This window comes from Scyliorhinus canicula, chromosome 19 (genome assembly GCF_902713615.1).
Source record: "Scyliorhinus canicula chromosome 19, sScyCan1.1, whole genome shotgun sequence".
Taxonomy (NCBI): Eukaryota; Metazoa; Chordata; class Chondrichthyes; order Carcharhiniformes; family Scyliorhinidae; genus Scyliorhinus; species Scyliorhinus canicula.
This window is the reverse complement of record NC_052164.1, coordinates 32,350,528-32,372,354: the sequence shown is the minus strand read 5'-3', so window position 1 is coordinate 32,372,354 and position 21,827 is coordinate 32,350,528. Positions and strand designations below refer to the sequence as shown.

Sequence of the window (21,827 nt, the reverse complement as noted above, 5' to 3'; positions counted from 1 at the left end):
ACCGGGATGGCGGCAATGCCGCCTATGGCAGTGAAGCTCCCCGGCTTCCCATGCTCTGTCCATTTAACACTCACATCTCGCGGATGCTTTAAAAGAGGTTCATCATGATCTCGGATCATAATAATAATCTTTATTGTCACAAGTACGCTTCTATTAACACTACAATGAAGTTACTGTGAAAAGCCCCAAGTCACCACATTCTGGCGCCTGTTTCGGGTATACGGAGCCATTGAGCCTATGCACGTTCTTCAAGACTTAACCAGAATTGCTGAATGCTCACCGGCGGTTCCATCCCCTGTCTGCTTTGTCGTCCTCCACTAGGATTTCTTCAAAATCCTCATACACTCTGCACACTGTAATGTCTTGCAGGGATTCACTGTGCTCAGGTGACCAGCTAGGATACATTGCCACTTGACTAGATTCAGGGATTCACATGATTTTATCCCAAGTTCAGAGTCCACATCCATGTCTACAATGTGAAAGAGTATTGTGTACTTCATGTCGGCCACTGAAAGCACTAGTTCGCAAACATCGAAGGTCTCCAGAGTTATTGTTCCAAAATCTACCATGAGCGTTGGCTGATCAAAGAACAATATAGCACAGGAACAGGCCCTATGGCCCTACAAGCCTGTACCAGTCATGACACCAACCTTTGCCAAAACCCTCAGCACTTCCTTGTGCCGTATCCCTCTATACCCATCCTATCCATGTGTTTGTCAAGATGCCTTTTGAACGCCTTTGATGTATCTGCTTCCACAACCTCTCCTGGCGACGCGTTCCAGGCACTCGCCACCCTCTGCGTAAAAGACTTCCCTCGCACATCTCCTCCAAACTTTGCCCCACGGATCTTAAAACTATGACCCCTGGTGACTGACCCCTCCACCCTGGGAAAGAGTGCCTGTCCATCGTTCTATCTATACCCCTGATAATCTTGTAGACCTCTGTCAGGTCACCCCTCAACCTCCGTCTTCCTAATGAAATCAGCAAAGTCCCACTACAGGTTTAGCTTTTGTAAAGCATGTCGACTCACAACATTGGCCATCGCTTTAAGGTCAAAGTCACAACGTTTGAAAGCATCATTCAGCATGACTATCAATTCTAATATGAACGTAAAGGTTTTCGGAGCGTTCTTATTATCTTTATTCTTTCTTATGACTTTGTTTTCAGCTTTGTTTTTCGGACTCCTCTGGTTCCTCGCTGTGATGAGATTGATGAAAAACTGTTCTTCAGTGTTGATCTCATCAACTGCATGCACTACTCGTGCCTGCTCCATGGTAGAATGTGAAAAACATTGTTCTGCAAAGTGCCCAACACGGCCGTACCTAGAACAAACTTTTCCAAAGGCCGGACATTGCCGTCGGGCATGTCAAGTGCCACACTTTTACCGCAAGATGGCGGTGGCGATTCCTGACGGCCGCTTAATATGGCTACCCGCACTGAGACCACGTTTCTTCATAACATGCGTCACAGCACTAATGGCGCTGGCTTCTTCTTCCATATTGGCACCAAAATTCTTTAAACAGAGGGCGCCTATTTATAGTGCAGCTATCTCGCTCACCTGGCAAATCTTCACTGCCTTTTCCAGCACCAAATCTTCCTCCCGCAATAATATTGCCTGAAGCTTATCATCAACTAAACCAAAGACAATTTGGTCATGGATTAACAAAGATTTGAGGTCACTGAAGTTGCATGACAGCGCCTTCAGCCTCAAGTTGACACAACTGTCAAATGACTCACCAGGTCTTTAGGGCCTCACGGTAGCATGGTGGTTAGCATCAATGCTTCACAGCTCCAGTGGTCCCAGGTTCGATTCCCGGCTGGGTCACTGTCTGTGTGGAGTCTGCATGTCCTCCCCGTTTGTGCGTGGGTTTCCTCCCACAGTCCAAAGATGTGCGGGTTAGGTGGATTGGCCATGATAAATTGCCCGTAGTGTAAGGTTAATGGGGGGATTGTTGGGTTACCGGGTATGTGGGTTTAAGTAGGGTGATCATTGCTCGGCACAACATCGAGGGCCGAAGGGCCTGTACTGTTCTATGTTCTATGTTCTATGTACGCATATGAAACATATAGCGCTCAAATTCTTCTTCGGGGAACAAAGTGCTTCATCACTTCATCAAATTTCTTCTGATCCTCCTCATTATCAAACACAAACGGGTTACACAGTTCACGTGCCTGTGGACCTGCCACTGTTTGCAACAATGCAATTCGCCTTTCATCGGGCTGGGCCTGTAGGCCCATGGCTGAAACGTAAAGTTCGAACTGCTGTTTGAACCGCCGCCAGTTCTCGCCTACGCTACCGGGCATGTGAAGTTGTTGGGGGCCCTCAGTCTGTCCATCTCAAGCTTCAGCAGTTTCTTTTTTTTTAAATTTAGAGTGCCCAATTCATTGTTTTCCAATAAAGGGGCAATTTAGCATGGCCAGTCCACCAACACTGCACATCTTTGGGTTGTGGGGGTGAAACCCACGCAAACACGGGGAGAATGTGCAAACTCCAGACGGACAGTGACCCAGAACCGGGATCGAACCTGGGGCCTTGCCGTGCAGTGCTAACCACTGCGCCACCATGCTGCCCTAAGCTTCAACATTTTCCTACGTATTGGGTCACCTCAGGCTGCAGTTGACCAGACAAGTCTTCAAGCTGAATGCCTAACGTTATCACTGCCGTTGCTATCTTTAAAGCTTCATAATGCCTGGTACCATGTTGTGTTTGGTCCTTTGTACCTTACAAATCCATCAGACACTTGGACTTGTCCAAACCAGAATCTTTTATTGAGTCTCGTGCGGTAAGATAGCAATCTGATTCAGAGCACATTATCATGGAGTCTGCTAAGTACTCCTCTGGAACTTGCACCCAGCACTGACCATTCACATGTATGCCTTATTACCTTCTCAATCTTCTTCCTGCTGGTGTAGGTTGCACACCATCCATCTATGATATAGCACAGAGGCACATCACCACAGCCTCCACCCTCCTCGCTGCTCCCAAGGCTCCGGCCCCATTTAGTCTCTTGACACAAAAACGTGGGGTGAAGTGTTATGCACACCCCACCATGTCAATTGAGGCCTGTGTCTGTGCTTTCGCCGATGTTGTCGGCCCTTCAGCCATAGTTACAGCCTCAAAAGATGTATGGCAAGGTTATCTTCCTTTTGAGAGCCAAGCTGGCGCTCCACCTCGCCCTGGAAAAGGGGCTCACGGTGGGCGGGATCTACCTGGTGATGAACCCGCTGGAGGCCACTGCCGGGAGAGGTATTCTCTCTAATGTCCCGCCCTTTATTCCCAAAAAGCTTTTGTCTCCCAACTCCACCTCCTGGGGGAGGTACTGTCCAGGGTGGAACCGTTCCCGCTCGGCCTCAGAGACCACACCTTCAAACTTATTTTCTCCTTCCGACACCAGGTCTTTGTTCGCTTGGCCCGGGAGGAGGTCCTGGAAGGGGCTTTTGAGATCCCTTTCGGGGATAAAACCTACCGCGTCCTCTGATCCGTGGGTGGCATGCGGTGCCGCGCCTGCAAGGAGGTGGGGGATATATAGAAAAAAAGTCCCACCTCTAAGGCTGCCGCACCCACCAAGGCAGCTGAAGTTGATGCCACCGCCCCCTCTCCTTCCACTGGCCTTGCAACTAACATTGGGGGGGGAGCCATGCCGGCGCCCATCGACACCTTGGCTGCCGGCGTGGAGGTGAGGGAGCGCACGTGTGGCCGGAAGGCGCAGAAGAAGACAAACAGGACAATTCGACAGCGGTTAGGTTCAGATCCCTCTGACCCTGACTGATCCAGTGCCCTGTGCTGCCGGCTTGGGTGCAGCCATTACGCCTCGTCCCACCATCACCCAGCAACCCCCCCCAGCACGGTGACATTTCTGCGCAGGCCCTTGTGGGTGGCGGCGGTGAGGTACGCGACCTTGACTCAGAGGGTGTTCTGTCCCAACTAACCCAGGGGCAGCCTCGATCCCACTATCAGGGACAGCTCCACCACCGGAGATAGTGGTCTCCCTCGTGCGTGACCCTCTCCATCATAAACGGTGTCACTCCGGGTTCGTTCCCATAGACATTACGCCCAGTCCCCGAAAGAAAGAGGCAAGGGGTAGTGGCAAAAATCTAGAAGCTGTCGCAGCCCCCAAACAGGGTGCTTCATGGTAGGGCGGGACCCTGTTCCGCCCAATGCAATTTAGCACCCCAGACTTGTTCGATTTCTCAGGGGTGGGTGGCAGCGATAACCCTCTAACCTTCTGCCTCTTATGTTCTTAGCGGGTTATGGTTTGGAAGACCACTCTGTCCCAACCGCTGTCTTCGGGTACCTCCGCCACCATCCCAGAGCTGTTTCCGGAGTTGTTTCTGGGGTCTTCCAGTGACCAGCAGTGGGGACGAAGCAGGGATCTGCACCACCGCCTCCCTCTGACCCTGGATCCCAGGGAGGAGCCTGAGGAGATCCCGCCTGTCAACGTTCCTGGTAGCGGGATCAAGTTAGGCCCTGGGTTACTTGGTGGGCCAGTATCGTCAGCCGCACTCAGTGTGGTGGAGGACCTGGGCCCAGAGGGCGATTGCCTGAAGGCTGCCAACTGCCCGCTGCTGGGAGCGGAGGGTGCACATGAGGCTCTCTGCAGTGGGGTGAGGGGCTCACTCCTGTCTGACACTGTGTCGCCCCCTCCCCTCCATGTACGTTGGTTCAGAGGTGAGGGTACCCAGTTTCTCCAAAATTAGTGTTTGTGCCATTTGGCATTGTACAACTGTAATGTTTACCGTTTTTAATAAAAAGTATCTCGTCAACAGTCTATCTAGCCAACAGTCCCAAGCCAATAGGATTCACGCAGGTTATAACAGTCAATGTCGGAAAACTCCACAGGATCCACATCATATAAGTTAAAGAGAAGCTGTACTTATGCGGATTTATCACTAATTGGTTTCTTAAACCTGACGTTGGGTTTTGCATCAGCCAAATCTCAGCTGGACCAAAATTAAAACTGAGCTGATGATGTTGAGTAGTATATGTATGTTTGTTTATTTCGCAAACCTATTTACTCCATTTAATTCTTTTCATTGCAGAAACTCTTTGTTCCCGATGGCCTTAGCGTGACAGATCCCAAATGTAGAGGCTGGTTCATCAGCCCTCTTAACGCCAGCTATAAAGATTGCTCATTTCGCAAGGAATTCCCCTATTGGATGATGGCTGCCTCGGTCATTCCAGCCATCCTGGTTTTCATCCTGGTTTTCATGGAATCTCAAATCACAACGTAAGTACTTTGAACGCAGTGTCTAAGGCCAGAAATATTGATAAAGGTGCATTCATGTTGTATGAGCCATTGCTTCAATTACTACTCCATAATTCTGAGAGCAATCTCCTAGGGCTGAAAGCCAGGATTAGAAATGGCATTATCTACTATCTGTATTTTTCTTTTAAATGTCTTTGTCCTAAATGGGTTGTTTCCTAAGATGTGAGGACGGGCTTTCCTCCTCATTACCTACACGGCACTAAACGGCAAGTCAAAACCACAAAGGTAGAATCCATCGGGTGCGAGTAGTTTTATTTATTGTGAATTTTAATCGTGTTTGGAACCGATAAAAAATCTTGATATTTCCTACCCCACTTCTGTCACATATCTGATTTACATTCTTTCCTCTAGGCCTCTGGTAGCTCCAGGCTCAACTATTCCAACGTTGATCTGGCTGGCCTCCTGTCAACTTCAGCGCATCCAAAACGCTTCTGCTTGTGTCCTATTGCCCACCCACTCATCACCCTCTCATTATTCACCGAGGTTGGCTCCCAAGGCCACAAATTCAAATTTTAATACCGTATCCTTGTGTTTAACTTCCTTCAAATCCTTGTACATTTCCATCTCTGTGAACTCCCAGAGCCTTATAACTCTCCACCTCAGAACTCCATTCATTTGATTCTGGTCCTTTGTGAATTCTGCTGTCTTTGGTGGCCATGACATCTACCATCTAGGACCCGTACTCTGGAATTCCCTCTTTAAATTCTTCCATGCCTTCTGTTATAACCCCCACGAGACCCACGGGGTGAATCTCCCAGTGAGCTTCGTGGAGTACAATCTGCCCTGCTGAGGGGCAGAGGCCCATCAGTGGGATACTTAACTCTCTCCCAGTGAGCTTCGTGGAGTACAATCTATCCCACTGATGGGCCTCTGCCCCTCAGCAGGATACTTAACTCTGGACATTAAAAGCCGGCCCAGGACGGAGCCAAGTTGCAGAGTACTCCTGGCTGGGACTGCAACTGTTTCTTGTAAATACTTTGCTTTTGCTAATAAACCTTTCGTTGACTCTTCTTTCCGGACTCCTCTGTGACAATTAAACCTTCATATGCAGCTGAATCCCACACAAATGAACATCCTGGGGGTTGCCATTGATCAGAAACTGAACTGAACTAGACACATTAATACTGTCACTACCAGGGCAGGTCAAAGGCTAGGAATCCTACCGTGAGTAACTCACATCCGGGCCCCCCCCCAAGCCTGTCAACCATTTGCAAGGCACAAGTCAGGAGTGTAATAACTTGCCTGCAGTTCCAACAACACTCAAGAAGCTCGCCACCATCCAGGTCAAAGTGGCCCACTTGATTGCTCCTCCTTCCACAAAAATTCAAACCCTCCACCATCGACGGACAGTGGATGCACTGCAGTAACACACCAAGGTTCATTCAACAGCACCTTCCACACCCACCACAACTACCATCTAGAAGGACAAGAGGAGCAGATACCCGGGAACCCCACCCACCTGGAGGTTCCCCTCCAAGTCACTCACCACCCTGACTTGGAAATATATCGCCGTTCCTTCACTGTCGCTGGGACAAAATCTTGGAACTCCCTCCCTAACAGCACAGCTGGTGTACCTATACCTGAAGGACTGCAGCGGTTCAAGAAGGCAATTCACCACCACCTTCTGAAGGACAACCAGGGACGCCCACATCTCATAAATTAATGTTAAGAAATGGTGGCACAGTTGTTGGCACTGCTGCCTCACAGTGCTAGAGACCCGGGCTCGATCCCGGCCTAGAGTAACTATATGGATTGTGTACGTTCTCCTCATGTCTGTGTGGGTTTCCTCTGGGTGCTTCAGTTCACCCCACAGTCCACAGTTTTACAGGTTAAGTGAACTGAACATGCTAAATTTTCCTTTTATGTCACAGTGATGTGCAGGTTAGATGGATTGGCTATGATCAATGCGCGAGGTTACGGGGATGGGGCGGGGGAGTGGGCCTAGGTCGAAGGCCTTTCAGAAGGTCGGTGCATGCTCGTTGGGCCGAATGGCCTCCTTCTGCACTGTGGGGGTTTTATGGTTCTTTCCCTTCTATAAGGATACACAAAAGGATATCTATAAAAGCTGCTCATTTGGCTACGTTTGTGAACATCCTTCCTATCTTCTTCTTTCAGCTCAGGGTCCAACTTGTTCCCACCCCACAGACATAAAAGGGTGGAATCTCCGTCGGCAGACCCCGGTATGGGGGTCCATGATCCAAACGCGATGCCCCAACCCCCCCCCCCCCCCCCCCCCCCCCCCCCCCACACTGGTGCCGGAATCGAGGTCTATGACCATGCGGCAGCAGGAGCATGGAAATGATTAAAAATGGACATTAATGATCCACTTACATCCATTTAACGAGCCCGGCGCCCTATTCTCCTGCCCTTCATGATTCTCCAGTCCCCAGGGACGGGAATCATGTGGTGTAAATCACATGATAGATCTCAGCACTGATGAGCCTGTCGTGTTGGGCCTCGCGATGGGCCAAGGGAGCAAATCCGTAAGAGAGTTGCCCTCAAAGTCCATCCGACGACCACCCTCCCCACCCACAATGAACTACCTGCCCACCCTTCCTCTACCAGATCCCCCCCCCCTCATATCCCCTCCCCCCCACACACACCACCTCCCAGGGACTGCTTTAATAGGGAGATTTCCCCTGGGACCCCTGTAACAGGGAGACACCCCCCCCCCCCCAGGGACCCCTGCAATAAGGAGACACCTTCAGGGACCCTCTGACGAAAGAAACCCCCCACAGGGACCCTCTGACTAAACGGACCTACCCCACAGACCCGCCCCCAGAAAAGAGACACCTGTCTGGAAGATAGAGAGCAGCCCAGACAGGGCCAGTGAAAAGAAATACAGCTGTCACACTGTAACCTTGAAGCTCCACAAATCCATCCTTGGAAGAAGAACATTTGTGACCTGCACCTAGACCTCTCTGATCCATTAGCTGCAAGCCTTACATAACTTTGTAGTAGTGGGCTATGATTGACAGCTTCCATAAAACCATCTGCAGCTCTGCTTCATTCATCTTCCTTAATGGATGAATGACTCGAAGTGGTAAAACCCCAAAGTTTACAAACATTGACCACATCAAAGAGAGCTAAGTGTATTTCAAGCACTAAGTACATTCCCATCACCCAAGCATGTGATTGGAATGCACTTTGTGATCGGAATGTACAAACCTCTTTGATTTGCGGTACATAGAAAAGAGAAGCAGGAGACGGCCATTCGGTCCTTCATGCCTGCTTTGCCTTTCATTACGATCATGACTGATCATCAAGTTCATGCCCTGATCCCGCCTTCCTCCCATATCGCTTGATCCCTTCAGCACTAACAGCTATATCTAATTCCTTCTTGAAATTAACAACGTTTTGGCCATTTTAGTGCGGGTGAGGGGGTAGCATTCGCAGGACTTCACTATTGGGCCACCCAGTCAAAATGGTGGCCCCATAGTGGGATTGCCTCGGGAATCCCTCATATTCCTCGCCATATAAATTTGCATGGCAAGAAATACGGAATTGCATACCACTTAGTGCTCCCAGGGGGTTTGCAGATCAGTTGCAATTCTCCTCCGGTGGGAGAACATAGTCCCCATAAACGGAGAATTCACCCGAAAGTAACCATTTTGGAATAATTTTCTCTTTTAAAGTCTCTATAAATGAAACAGAGTAGTGAATAATGATCTAAAACTGCAGTGAAAATGCAACTGTTATTAGTCTAACCTGTTCACTGTCTCTTTCAGACTTATTGTCAGTAAGGCAGAGCGGAAGATGGTGAAAGGTTCGGGATTCCATGTGGACTTGCTGTTGATTGTGGTAATGGGTGGAATTAGTGCCCTCTTTGGAGTTCCTTGGCTGAGTGCTACGACTGTGAGGACAGTCACCCATTGCAATGCCCTGACTGTGATGAGCAAATCCGTTTCACCAGGTGACAAGCCCCAGATTCAATATGTAATGGAGCAGAGAGTAACCGGATTTTTTGTTGCTATTCTAGTAGGTGAGTACAGATGGAACAGTCAGTGTATGGTTGGGGGCTGCACATGGTACTTCAGTAAAGGATATATTTTCGGAAAAGGATTTTGGGCGGTAAGCCTTGGGCGCATTCTTTAGTAGGTTGTATTCCAGGCTGACAGTCAATAATAATAATCAATTAGTGTCATTCTTAGCCCATTATTTATTTATTTGTTTGTTTATTTCATTCATTTTACGGGATGTGCGCCTCGTTGTCTAGACCAGCATTTAATGTCCATCCCTAGTTGCCTTTCACAAGGTGGTGTTGTGCTGCCTTCCTGAACCGCTGCAGACCCCGAAGTGTAGGTACACCCGCAGTGCTGTTAAGGAGGGAGCTCCAGAATATTGACCCAGTGTCAGTGAAGGAACAGCGATATATTTCCAAGTCAGGATCATGAGAGACTTGATCATAGAATGATTATAGATAGAGTGTGCAGAAGGAGGCCATTCGACCCCTCGAGTCTGCACTGGCCCATGGAAAGATCACCCTACCTAAACCCACACCTCCACCCCTAACCCCGTAACTCGGTAACCCCATCTAATCTTTTTGGACACAAAGGGCAATTTAGAAGGCAGCATGGTGGTGCAGTGGTTAGCACTGCTGCCTCACGGCGCCAGGGTCCCAGGTCCGATCCCGGCCCTGGGTCATTGTCGGTGTGGAGTTTGCACATTCTCCCCGTGTTTGCATAGGTTTCGCCCCCACAGCCCAAAGATGTGCAGAGTAGGTGGATTCGCCACGCTAAATTGCCCCTTAATTGGAAAAAATGAAGTGGGCACTCTATATTTGTAAAAAAAAAACTAAGGGCAATTTAGCACAGCCAATTCACCTAACCTGCACGTCTTCAAACTGTGAGAGGAAACCGGAGCACCCGATGGAAACCCACGCAGGCAGTGACCCCAGCCGGGAATCGAACCAGGGAACCTGGAGTTGTGAAACAAGTGTGCTAACCACTGTGCTACCATGCCGCCCTTAGAACCTCCAGGTGGTGGGGTTCCCAGATATCTGCTGCTCTTGTCCTTCTAGATGGTAGTGGTCATGGGTTTGGTAGGTGCTGTCTAAGGAACGTTGGTGAGTTCCTGCAGTGCATCTTGTAGATGGTACACACAACTGCCATTATTCGACAGTGGTGGAGGAACTGAATGTTTGTGGAAGGGGTGCCAGTCAAGCAGGCTGCTTTGTCCTGGATGGTGTCAAGCTTCTTGAGTGTTGTTGAAGCTGCACTCGTCCAGGCAAGTGGACAGTTTGCCATCATACTCATGACTTGTGTTTTGTAGATAGTGGACAGGCTGTGGGAAATCAGGAGGTGAGTTACTCTCCGCAGGGTCTCTAGCCTTTGACTACTTTAGTTGGTGCAGTAGTTGACATCCAAGATGTTGATGGTGGGGGAATTCAGTGTTGGTAATGCCATTGAATGTCAAGGCAATGGTTAGATTCTCTCCTGTTGGAGATGGTCATTGCTTTGCACTTGTGTGGAGTGAATGTTTCTTGCCATCTGTCAGCCCAAGCCTGGATATTGTCCAGGTCTTGCTGCATTTGGACATGGACTGCTTCATTATCTGAGGAGTCGTGAAAGGTGCTGAATATTGTGCAGTCATCTGCAAACATCCCCACTTCTGACCTTATGGTGGAAGGGAGGTCTTTGCTGAAATAGCTGAAGATGGTTGGGTCTAGGACACTACCTTGAAGACCCCCTGCAGTGATGTCCTGGAGGTGAGATGATTGACCTCCAAATAGCACAACCATCTTCCTTTGTGCCAGGTATGACTCCAATCAGTGGAGGGTTCCTCCTGATCCCCATATGCTTTGGGAGATCAGTCACAGGCTCATTCATAATAGTTTACTTATACATGACTAATGACACACGGTCTATGGTTTATAACCACAAAATATTTGGGTTACTTTTGTTGTTATTCTTATATTTATTTTCCCAAATTCATTCCTCGCAAGGTTTGTTATTTGTGACTCTGTGAATTTCAGAATGGGTCAATACTCAAGTCATAGACATTTTCTCTCTCCATCCTTCTCAATCTCACCCCATGCTGCTACATAATTACCTGGCAACTTGGTGGTGAAGTAGTTTTTCAGGGTGGTTCAATGTTTTTGTAATATGTATCTGTGCAACAACATAAAAAAGATGTCAGATGCTGTTTGAGAAATGTTTAACAAAATTGATTTGTAAACGCAGACCGCGATTTATCGGCTGTGTTAGCCGCGGCTGCAATTCCCATAATGGCCGCTAAATCACGCGAGATACCAAATTCAAGATTCTCAACAGCAAGGTTTCAATTTGAGAACTTTCCAATCCCCTCCGACGATGCAATCAGGGTTCCACCCAGGAAGCGGGCGAGCCTGTTTTACATGCATTACCATCTCATTAGCGGGCGTCATGACACAATATCCGCCCTTGTTTTATCTCCCCACCCAGCCGGCATTACGTGATGCCGGTGAGAATCACTATGCTCTTCAAAAATGGGCTCCGTCCGAGAAGGAGGTTGAAGGTGATCGCGTATGTCACCATTATCCACCAGAGGGTCCAGGTGAAGAGAGGGCACTGGACAGCATTGAGTGGGGGGAACCAAGAAGAGGGTAGCTGTCAAGGGGGTCTGTCGATTGACCCCTTGGGGGTCTGTAAGTCCACCCGTAGGAGTCTGTGAGGTCAGGGGGGCCTGTAAATCCATTCAACGTGTTCTGGAAAGTTGGGGATGTATCTGTGAGGTTGGGCGGAGGGAAGGGGGGGGGGGGGGCTGCCCTGTGAGGTCAGGATGAGGCTTATATTTTGTGCCATGCAACATGATCAGCTGGGCTATGTGGGTGGCAACATAACAATGCTTGTTGAAGCCCCCTCCTTGGGTGGCACGGAGTGTGGGGGGAGGGGGGGGTGGAGTGAATGACACTGGCTGCAGCTGAGTATTTACTATCCGGTGATTTTTATTATGGAGGGAGGACAACAATGAGCTCCCTTATGGCTGTGCTTGAATTACCGGGGTGCCCATTAGCACAGCCGAGCACTGAGGGAGGAACCAATTGTGTCCAGTTAGTCAGCTGTGGTTTATGCTCATGACACTGATTGGCCCTCAGATGTTACCCCTTTGTACCTTCAACACCCTACAGCATTACATCCAGGCTGAGCCTCAGCCTTTGGTAAGAGGGCATCAGAAACAAGGGCCAAGGAGTTTATCTCTCTACAGGGCCTCCATCTCCTACATCAGTGGTCCCATTGGATTCCACTCCCACCTCCTTCCCAATATCCATCTCACCATCCAAATGTGAAAATTCAAGCGCGACCAGGAAACCGTAGTCCTCCATGAAAGAGCCTTCAGTGGTTCCATGCGCACAGACCGGAGGGTTAGAGACGTCCTCATTGCGACACGATTTCTGGAAGTCCAGGGTTAGGGTGGACACTTGGGTGACCCTTCTGGACCTGGCCCTTCCTATGTGCCCGGGGGCCCACGAGAGCGAACACCTCAGGGAGCTGGTGATGGGGAGTCCCTGAATGTTAACTGTCCATTCAATGCAGGAGGGTTATGATGACTTGCAGTGAGGAAAGTTTTGTGATGCTCCTCCGAGATACTGAAAATATCTGACTCCTGTCTGGCTGCTGGATGCTAGCAGCTCGTAGAGTCCCCGTGGCTTGGGTCATTTCAGAGCGATAATGCGCGGAGTCAGACACCAGAACAGGAAATTTAAGACTAAACTTGAAGGTAGCCAGGCAGCATTTCCTTTTTCCTTGGAATGAAATCCGCTGAGACAAGCTCATTCAACACCAGCTTGGTATTTTTCCTTTTGTGTGAAACTACCTCAAGGGAAATTTTTTTTATCTCACTGAATTTTAAAAAGTTAAAAAATGAATAATAACCCCTGCAATCTATTGTACCTCCTTCAAGCTGCTAATGATAGAAAAGAAGCAGTTGAGGCCAAAACATTGTAGGGGATCAAAGGATATGGGGAGGAAGGCGGGATCAGGCTATTGAGTTGGATGATCAGCCATGATCATAATGAATGGCGGAGCAAGCCCGAAGGGCCAAATGGACTCCCCCTGCTCTTATTTTTTATGTTTCTATAAACAGTCAACTGTTCAATTGTTTTCCGATATTAGAAAAATTGCCAGTACTCAGAGTCCAGTAGGCAGAGAATGTGTATCGATTTCATCACCTCAACACAAAGACAACTTTGCTGTGACTGGCAGAGCTGTCAGAAAGCAGTGTCGCTCAGTACAACCCTTTACATTGCGCCTGTAGTATAATCTCATCATCTGACCATTTATTGCAAATAACAAATTCAATTTCAGATTTGACCTTTTTCAGCAAACAAGAGTACGGCTTGCTTGTAATTCCATTCAAATGATCATTCTCTCAATGTGTTGAATGGTTTAATTTTGCAGGCATGTCTATTGTGATTGGAAGTGTTTTACGTATGATCCCACTTGCTGTGCTGTTTGGAATCTTTTTGTACATGGGAGTGACATCTTTGAATGGAATTCAGCTATTTGATCGTTTACTCCTACTTCTGGTCCCACCTAAGTACCACCCAGACTGTGTCTATGTCCGGAAGGTAAGTTTTTGCTTTGAAACAGTATTACCTACTAAAGAGGCAGGTGATTCATTACAATGGGTCAGATTTTGCTCTAGAAGGAACAGTGAGGCTAACAGCTAAATTGTAAATTGGACAGTAACTTCCAGTCACCACACATGCACAGTTCGACTCCAAAATCACAAAGTTGTTGAAATCACAGCTGTTTATGGTGTCCTGTTCCTCCAGAGGCTATTCTGGTATTTCAATAAGTTTTGCAGCATTTTGATACATGGAATAGTGTTGCAGTACCTCCATGAAATATACCCACAAATCTCATGAGAAATAATTAGGGACTTGTATATTCTAGTAAATAGTCAGCAGTGTGATAAGTCTTAATGCCTGCCAAACAACCAATCTGATACTGAAATTTAACTTTTACAAGTGTGGAGTCTCATTTCTTCAGACATTGATTATTATGAGTTATATAAAAATAAAAAAGTTAATCAATCTTTTTCTATCACTTTTATCACTCTCTCTCTCTTCCACTTCCATCCTTCTTTCCCTCTCTTTATCTCCACTTTTGTAAATGATTTGGCACAAATTAAATATTCTGACCTGCACCTCCTGTTTCACGATCTAAACTCTTCATTAAGCAGTTTATTGAAGAATCATTGAAGAGATGCAGAGTTCCTTGTCTTGTTCACATAAGCCTCCTGCAAAGGGATGTGTTCAGAAATCTCTCTCTAATTAGAAGAGGTTCCAGTACAATATCTCATAAGGAGTCCAAGGGCAGTGAATGGCTGGCTCCATTATTGGCCACATAATAATGCCCAATGAATATTGTATCTTCTATCAAGGTCATCAGAAAAGTCATTGGCCATTCTGACCTAGAATAACTGAGGATTAAAAAGCATAATGAAATGTTCCCTTTCGTGCATGTTCATTCCCAGGACTGAATGTAAAGCATTTGGATTCTTCTCGAATACTACTTTTCAATGTTTCTATGTTTGTTATCTAGGTTCGCACCAGGCGTATGCACATATTTACTATTATTCAACTTCTATGCATTGGAATCCTGTGGGCGATCAATAAGTCTGTTGCAGCCTTGGCTTTCCCCTTCGTGCTCATTCTTACTGTTCCTCTCAGGATGTTTGGACTCAGCAGGATCTTCTCAGAAGTAGAGATGAAAAGTGTGAGTATCTAAATACCTGAGTAAGAAGTCTTTCTGAACTGCTCATCCCTAAGATGGAGCCGAACTACACAATAACAGTTTGGCATTTGCTTTAAAGGAGACAGATATTATTGCCAACTCTTCAGGAATATCCGAGAGTATTAAAGAAATGGAGGTTAATATGTAGGGTACCATTACAAAAAAAAACAGTGAGAAAAGTCATTGGGGTATTAAACTACACGTTTTTAAAAACAATCTTTGACTACTTTGCTTGTTTGTTGAGTATTATCAGAATTATCCAATGTAGTAAAGGAGAGTCTATTTGCTTGTCCATTGGCGTGGGCTGGTGACATTCCATAACAATAGATGTATTAACCTGCCTCCAGCAGCCGCGCCGAGCACGCTGGCGGACTTGGACCGCAGACCAGGACCAACAACGTCCCACCGATCTGCCCTGTGCCGTTTATTCTGACCCGCCCAATTGCTGCCCCGGCCACCAATATGCCCCCCCGGTGCTTGAATCCCCCGCCCCCAGCAGGGCGGCCGTGGACTGAGTCCGAAGCCGCTGCATGTGAGTCCCGACCGCCAGACATGGTTAGAACCTCGGGAACTCGGCCGGTCGGGACCGGAATATCGCTGGGAGGGCCTCTGGCAATGGCCCCCCCAGCCGCGCGTCATGATTCGAGGGCAAGCGATTCTCCAGAAATCGGAGAAATCGTGGGAGCAGCGCTTGGCCCGATTCGGGCCTAAAAGTCGATTTTCCGCCCCCGCACCAAACACGATTTCGGCATGGGGCTGTGAAGAATTCAGCCCCATAACTTTATTATTTTTATGGAACGTGGAGAAACAGAGTAACTGGACCATTAATTAGTTAAGTACAAAGGAAAAAAACATTGAATAAACATGAAAAAATTGGATTAGAATACAACACTCCTTTGCTCCACCCTTATTTTAGCAAATACACACAAATTTAAAGATTAACATGGATTACAAAGTACATCTTAAACTACAATAATCTCACTTACACAAAAAGTTCCTTTTAGCACACAGGGGGACTGTCGTCAATACACACTCCATTCTGAGCCCAAGTTAGTGTCTGTGGTTGTCTTCTCAGAACCCCCCCCACCAAGATGTATCCAAACTCCACTCCCAAAAACACGCCTTAAATTCTTCTCTTAAAATTTGCTTTCCCTTGGTGGTTTGCATTCCGAACTCCAGTCCACATTTTGCAAACGACACTTTCAAACAAAGCTTCCGCTCCACTTTTAACAGTGAATCTAGTCCATGATTTTACACAAACCCCATGAGTTTTTCTTGGTCTTTGAGCTGCTGTGCAAACAGCTCACAATTGCTTTAACTTGCAAATCCCAGACTGTATTAAAATGACATCCAATGTTTCAACTACCCATGAGGTCTGCTGTCCCAAAAATCTAGTTACTAAGATTGTTTCTTTAACTCCGAACACTTTGTTTACTATTCCTTGAATTCCTCTGAACAATACCTTGATCCCTGACTTGACTCCTGACTTCTTAGGCAGTCTTTCTGTCCTAATTCCCTGGTTATCTGGCCGGTATCTTGTTCCTTAGGAAGCCTGCATCCTTGCAACTCCCTTGTCCTGTCCAGTTTCTCCTTGCAGAGTTGAGAGCTGTTCACTCCTCAGTGACCTGGCTCCAACTGTTCTGGCTTTCAGTTAAAGCATAGAACAAAGGGAAGCCCTTCCCTCTGGAAGTGGCCTCCTGTTGCTAAGCATCGACTTACTTCTATTTATTCTACACACCGTAGCCCACTCTAAGCACAATAGGAACACAGTGAAAACTTAACCAACCCCCACACATACAGACACCTTTGTCCAGCATGAATCTAACGATAGGTTTTACCTTCCCCTGAAATCGTACACACCTAAAACTATTCTAATCTTAACCAATACAAATGGTAATCCCTTAAAACTACCTTTGTTTTCCTAACACTACAATTTGCACTATCCTTGTTCATAGTTATGCTGCCACTTTTGTTTCATTGTGACATCATTTAATACAAAAGTGATAATGTAACGCAGGAAACTATTAGCATGATGAAGCTACTATATTTAGGCTCCTTCCAGGAGGCTGTCTTTCAACATTTGGAGTGGGATTTTTTTCAGCCCCGACACCGGTGGGCATCTTCATGGGTGAGATGGGAAAAATTTGGAGAGCCGTTAAAACCAACAGTGTTTTACACTGTTCCTCCCAACTCCCCATTCAAATAAGTATTCTCAATAAGTCCTTACTACTTGTTTGGCCTGTCTTTTTCCTGAATGTAGCTACCACCTGCTGTCTCAGAGGCAGCGAGGGGGCCTCAGGTAGGCGAGGGCCCTAATTTCTTTGTACGATAGGCCTCCCAGTGCAGTATTCAGAGAAGTACGGGTGTCATTGTACATGAATCACAAAGTTAACATGCTGGTATAGCAAGGGAATAGGAAGGCATGTAGTATGTTAGCCTTTATTGGAAAAGGACTGGAGTATAAGAGAAAATAAGTCTTGCTGCAATTATATAGAGCTTTGGTGAGACCACACTTGGAGTATCATGTTGTTTTGGTCACCTTTTCAAAGGGACACGAGCCTTCGATGCAGTGGAATGAAGATTCAATGGACTGATTCCTGGGATAAAGAGTTTGTCCAATGAGGAGAGATTAAGTCAACTAGGTTTACATTCTCTCCAGCTTTGAAGAATAAGGAGGAATCTCATTGGAACATTTAAAATTAATTATTAAAGGACTTGACAGGATAGATGCTGGGAGGATGTTTGCCCTGGCTGGTGAATCGAGAAAGAGGAGCCAAAGTCTCTTGTGTGGAGAGACGGGCATTTAGGAGTGAGATGAGGAACAATTTAGTTAGAATGTTGTGAATCCATGAAATTCACTCTGGCAAAAGGTCGTAGATGCTCAGTTATTAAGAATATTCAAGGCAGATATTGAGAGATCTTTGGATATTAAGAGAATCAGTGGATTTGGGGATAGTGCAGAAAAGTCATCTGACTGAATTGAGGAGCAGGCTCGAAGACACAAATGAAATATTCCTGTTTTAGATGTTATTAATCATGATAGGATAACCTTTGCCCTTGCTTCTCTCTCTCCCCCCCCCCCCCCCCAATCTCATTTGGCCAATTCTCTTTTACCTTTCTCTCCATCTCCAATGGAATGCTGCCACCAACCACCTTTTTCCCTTCTACTTTTTCTACATTTTCTCCTTTTTCTTCTACTTTTCCCTTGTTCTGTTCGTTTTGAAAGGATGTTCATCTGTTACATCCAGTCTTGACATAGGGTCTGGCACCTGGCAGAGTGTTTAGCACTGCTGCATCACTGCGCCAGGGACCCAGGTTTGATTCTGGCCTTAGGTGACTGTGTGGAATTTGCACGCTCTTCCGGTGTCTGTGTGGGTTTCCTCTGAGTCTTCTGATTTCCTCCCACAGTGCATAGATGTCCAAGTTAGTTGGATTGACCATGCTAAATTTCTCCTTAATGTCCAAAGGTTAGGTGGGGTTACGGGGATAGGGTGGGGGAGTGGGCCTGGCATGGTACGCTTTCAGAGGATCAGTGCAGCCTCAATGGGCCGAATGGCCTCCTGTGCACAGTAAGTATTCTATGATTCTATTTCTCCCGAGATGCTGCCTGACCTGCTGGGTGTTTGAAGCATCTTCTGCTTTTGTTGTTAGAGAACCAGCATTTAGGGCAGCACGATGGCGCAGTGGTTAGCACTGCTGCCTCACAGCGCCGAGGACCCGGGTTCGAACCCGGCCCCGGGTCACTGTCTGTGTGGAATTTTCACACTCTCCCCGTGTCTGCATGGGTCTCACCCCCACAACCCAAATATGTGCAGGGTAGCTGAATTGGTCACGCTAAATTGTCCCTTAATTAAAAAAAAAAGAATTGGGTACTCTAAATTTATTTTTAAAATTATTTGCATTATTTTTCTTACTGCTTAGATGGCATCAATGTTTGGCAATCATTTTCTCATGTTACAATTCTCTCTTGATATTTGTGAATGTAAGACACAAGTCGATAATGAGCTTTCAATAAAATAGTTTAGACTCACCGTTGCCTCGAGACTGCGGCATTTATACCCGTCCAGGAACTCATGAAGTAACAGTCTTTTCACTTGCTTTCTGAAGCTGGATGGTGATGAAGCAGAGCCTACCTTTGAGGAGAAGGAAGGAATCGATGTTTACGATGAGACGACAATGCCAAGCTAAGCATCTCATGCCCATACAGGACGTAATGTGACAATGCAGCTTAAGAAACAACAGAAACATTCGTCTTTGTCTGATTTAATTCCTCTTTGTTAATTAATGAGAAACTGCATATAGCCAAACGAGAGGATGAGTGACTCTAGTCTAATATAACAATGCTGCAACCAATGCTTAGTTTAGTTTTAGCTTTAGAGATGTACAATTATCAAAATACAATAAGGTCCAGTAGTGGGGGCCAAATTAAAACATATTGTGGCCATGGTCACCTGATTCGGGAATTTGATCAGGATTCCCCACGTTTAAAAGAAGAAAGTTTAAGAGTCTAATTCACAAGAAATACAAATGTATGCTCCTTGTCCAAAGATCCCAGTGTTTCCTCTGTTAACACCAGGGTACAATTGGAATATTTAGTATTCATTACTGGCTCCATTTGTGTCAATCTAATAATGCCTTTGCTCATTTTGACTCTAGTTCCATTGCAAATAATGTTATTGAAGCTCCGGATGGTAATATTAAAGAGATTTCGCTATCACAACATGCTCAATCAAACTACATGACATTCCAATGTGCAATTGTAAATCCGACAGAATGTTATTTTTTTACACAATTTTATAGGGTAACTTCAAAATGCAGAATTATTCACCTTGTTGCAAATTTTGGGTTACATAGAGAAATCAGATATACCTTGTAAAATAATTTTATTTATGTTTGTAATTATTTTACAAATAGGACCTCAGATGAATCAGATGAAATTTATAGTTTTGGGATTGGTAGTCCCCAAGTGTATGAAAGGAAATCCTAGAGGAGTTTTGTAGAACTCGATATTTATAGGACTGGTGGGGTGTGTTTGCAGGGTGGTTAAAGGGGCAGAGGGTGAAATGGGGTGGGGCAATCCAAATGCCAGGAGTGCAGAGGTGCTACCACATTTAATGGCAAGACCCAATTTTTGTTTTCTTCATTTCCAGCTTTGCAGCCGGTCAGATTGACTCCAAAGAAACAAATTATAGCAACCCGCTGCCAGGGACCATTAATGATAGATCCTGATACCTGGCAATATCACAGACTGGTGTGGGAAGGGCTGGATTGGGGAAAAGAGTTGACCATTAGGAGGGAGACACCAAGAAATATTGTAGGTTGATGGTTGCGATAGTGGTGGGAGGGCATAAAGAACAGTCAAATTGGCAATCAGGAGGGAGGAAGACTTGGAAACAACTCAGTTTTGAGGGAGGGTGGGTGGCAGGTTATCACGGCAAACATTTGCCTGAGGGGCTGAAGGGAAACAGTCTTGCTTCTCTTGGCCCACAAACAGTGCTATAAATAACACTCAGTAGCGGGATGCAGCTACTCCCATCACTGGGAAACCTAGCTGACCTCAGGATTAAATTTAACTTGTTGCAAAATTTCAGAAATTGAGCTTCATTTACATATTATAATACTGGACACACCCCTTCAGAGTGAATTGTTTGAGTGGCCCCAAACCCATTCCGTTAAAGCAAAAGTAGAATGCTTGTGGCAGGTTTGGGTCAGGTATTATAAGTTTCCGGGGGGGGGGGGGGGGGGGGGGGGAGAGAATTAAAACCTTTATTCCTCTGAAATCATGCATTTTTCCGGATAGTTTAGTAAGCGATTTGTTCCTAGATCCATTTGAAGAAGGAATCATTGAGCTATAAAGGGCTTCTTCAACAGAGTATATATACATATGTGCTGAATAATGTTTCAAATAAATGGCTATGCTCAAAAAGAAAGCAGTTTATTTTTCTGTCAAATATTTTATTCAAGTGAGATGCTTTTAAAAAAAAAATAGTGCTTCATTCAAGATCCAGTTCTGATTCCATTGTGTTTTTTTTTATTTTGTAGTATATGTACTGTCACGTTTAACTGTTGATCCAGTCAACAACTTTGCTTTGATGATTCATCCTAGATTTCTTCACACAACAGTATCATGATTCAAATAACATCATTTCATTCTTCCCACTGCTGGACTACATGTAAACCATAGACAAATTCCATCACTCTGTAAAAAGTTCTATTTAGAATTAGTCAACATTTAGACAGGCACTTAATGGTAACATTAAGGATATCCCCCATCACGTTGCAGAGTGAATGTTTGTGAAAAGTACTGTGAGGTGAGAGATGAAGAGATGTAGATGAAGACATCTTCTTGATGATAAATTGATAATCCTATGATTAATTAATGGTGTGCTTTTTTCAGTTTGTATTGCCTTTTTTACAATAAAGATTATATATGTTTAAACAATCTCAAACTGCTTTCTTTTTTGCCAACACGACGAAGCCTAATAATCCAATATCTCTGATAATAACAAAGGTTCTCGTGCTACCGTGAGGGCCTCACGGTAGCATGGCGGTTAGCATCAATGCTTCACAGCTCCAGGGTCCCAGGTTCGATTCCCGGCTGGGTCACTGTCTGTGTGGAGTCTGCACGTCCTCCCCGTGTGTGCGTGGGTTTCCTCCGGGTGCTCCGGTTTCCTCCCACAGTCCAAAGATGTGCGGGTTAGGTGGATTGGCCATGCTAAATTGCCCGTAGTGTAAGGTTAATGGGGGGATTGTAGGGTTACGGGTATACGGGTTACGTGGGTTTAAGTAGGGTGATCATTGCTCGGCACAACATCGAGGGCCGAAGGGCCTGTTCTGTGCT

The 21,827-nt window shown here is 46.2% G+C and overlaps 1 protein-coding gene across 3 annotated transcripts in view; it reads left to right on the top strand.

The window, feature by feature from the left end:
• The window catches only part of LOC119954086 (anion exchange protein 2-like), a 99,225-nt gene extending 77,797 nt beyond the window's left edge, over window positions 1-21,428 (top strand). For all 3 annotated transcript variants that reach the window (XM_038778958.1, XM_038778959.1, XM_038778960.1), the window contains 5 exons: window positions 5,041-5,228; window positions 8,996-9,249; window positions 13,646-13,815; window positions 14,795-14,968; window positions 19,094-21,428. In XM_038778958.1, coding sequence (XP_038634886.1) covers window positions 5,041-5,228; window positions 8,996-9,249; window positions 13,646-13,815; window positions 14,795-14,968; window positions 19,094-19,174 — 867 coding nt within the window. In that variant the 3' untranslated portion in view covers window positions 19,175-21,428. The remainder of the gene's footprint in view (window positions 1-5,040; window positions 5,229-8,995; window positions 9,250-13,645; window positions 13,816-14,794; window positions 14,969-19,093) is intronic.
• The last annotated feature ends 399 nt before the right edge of the window (window positions 21,429-21,827 follow it).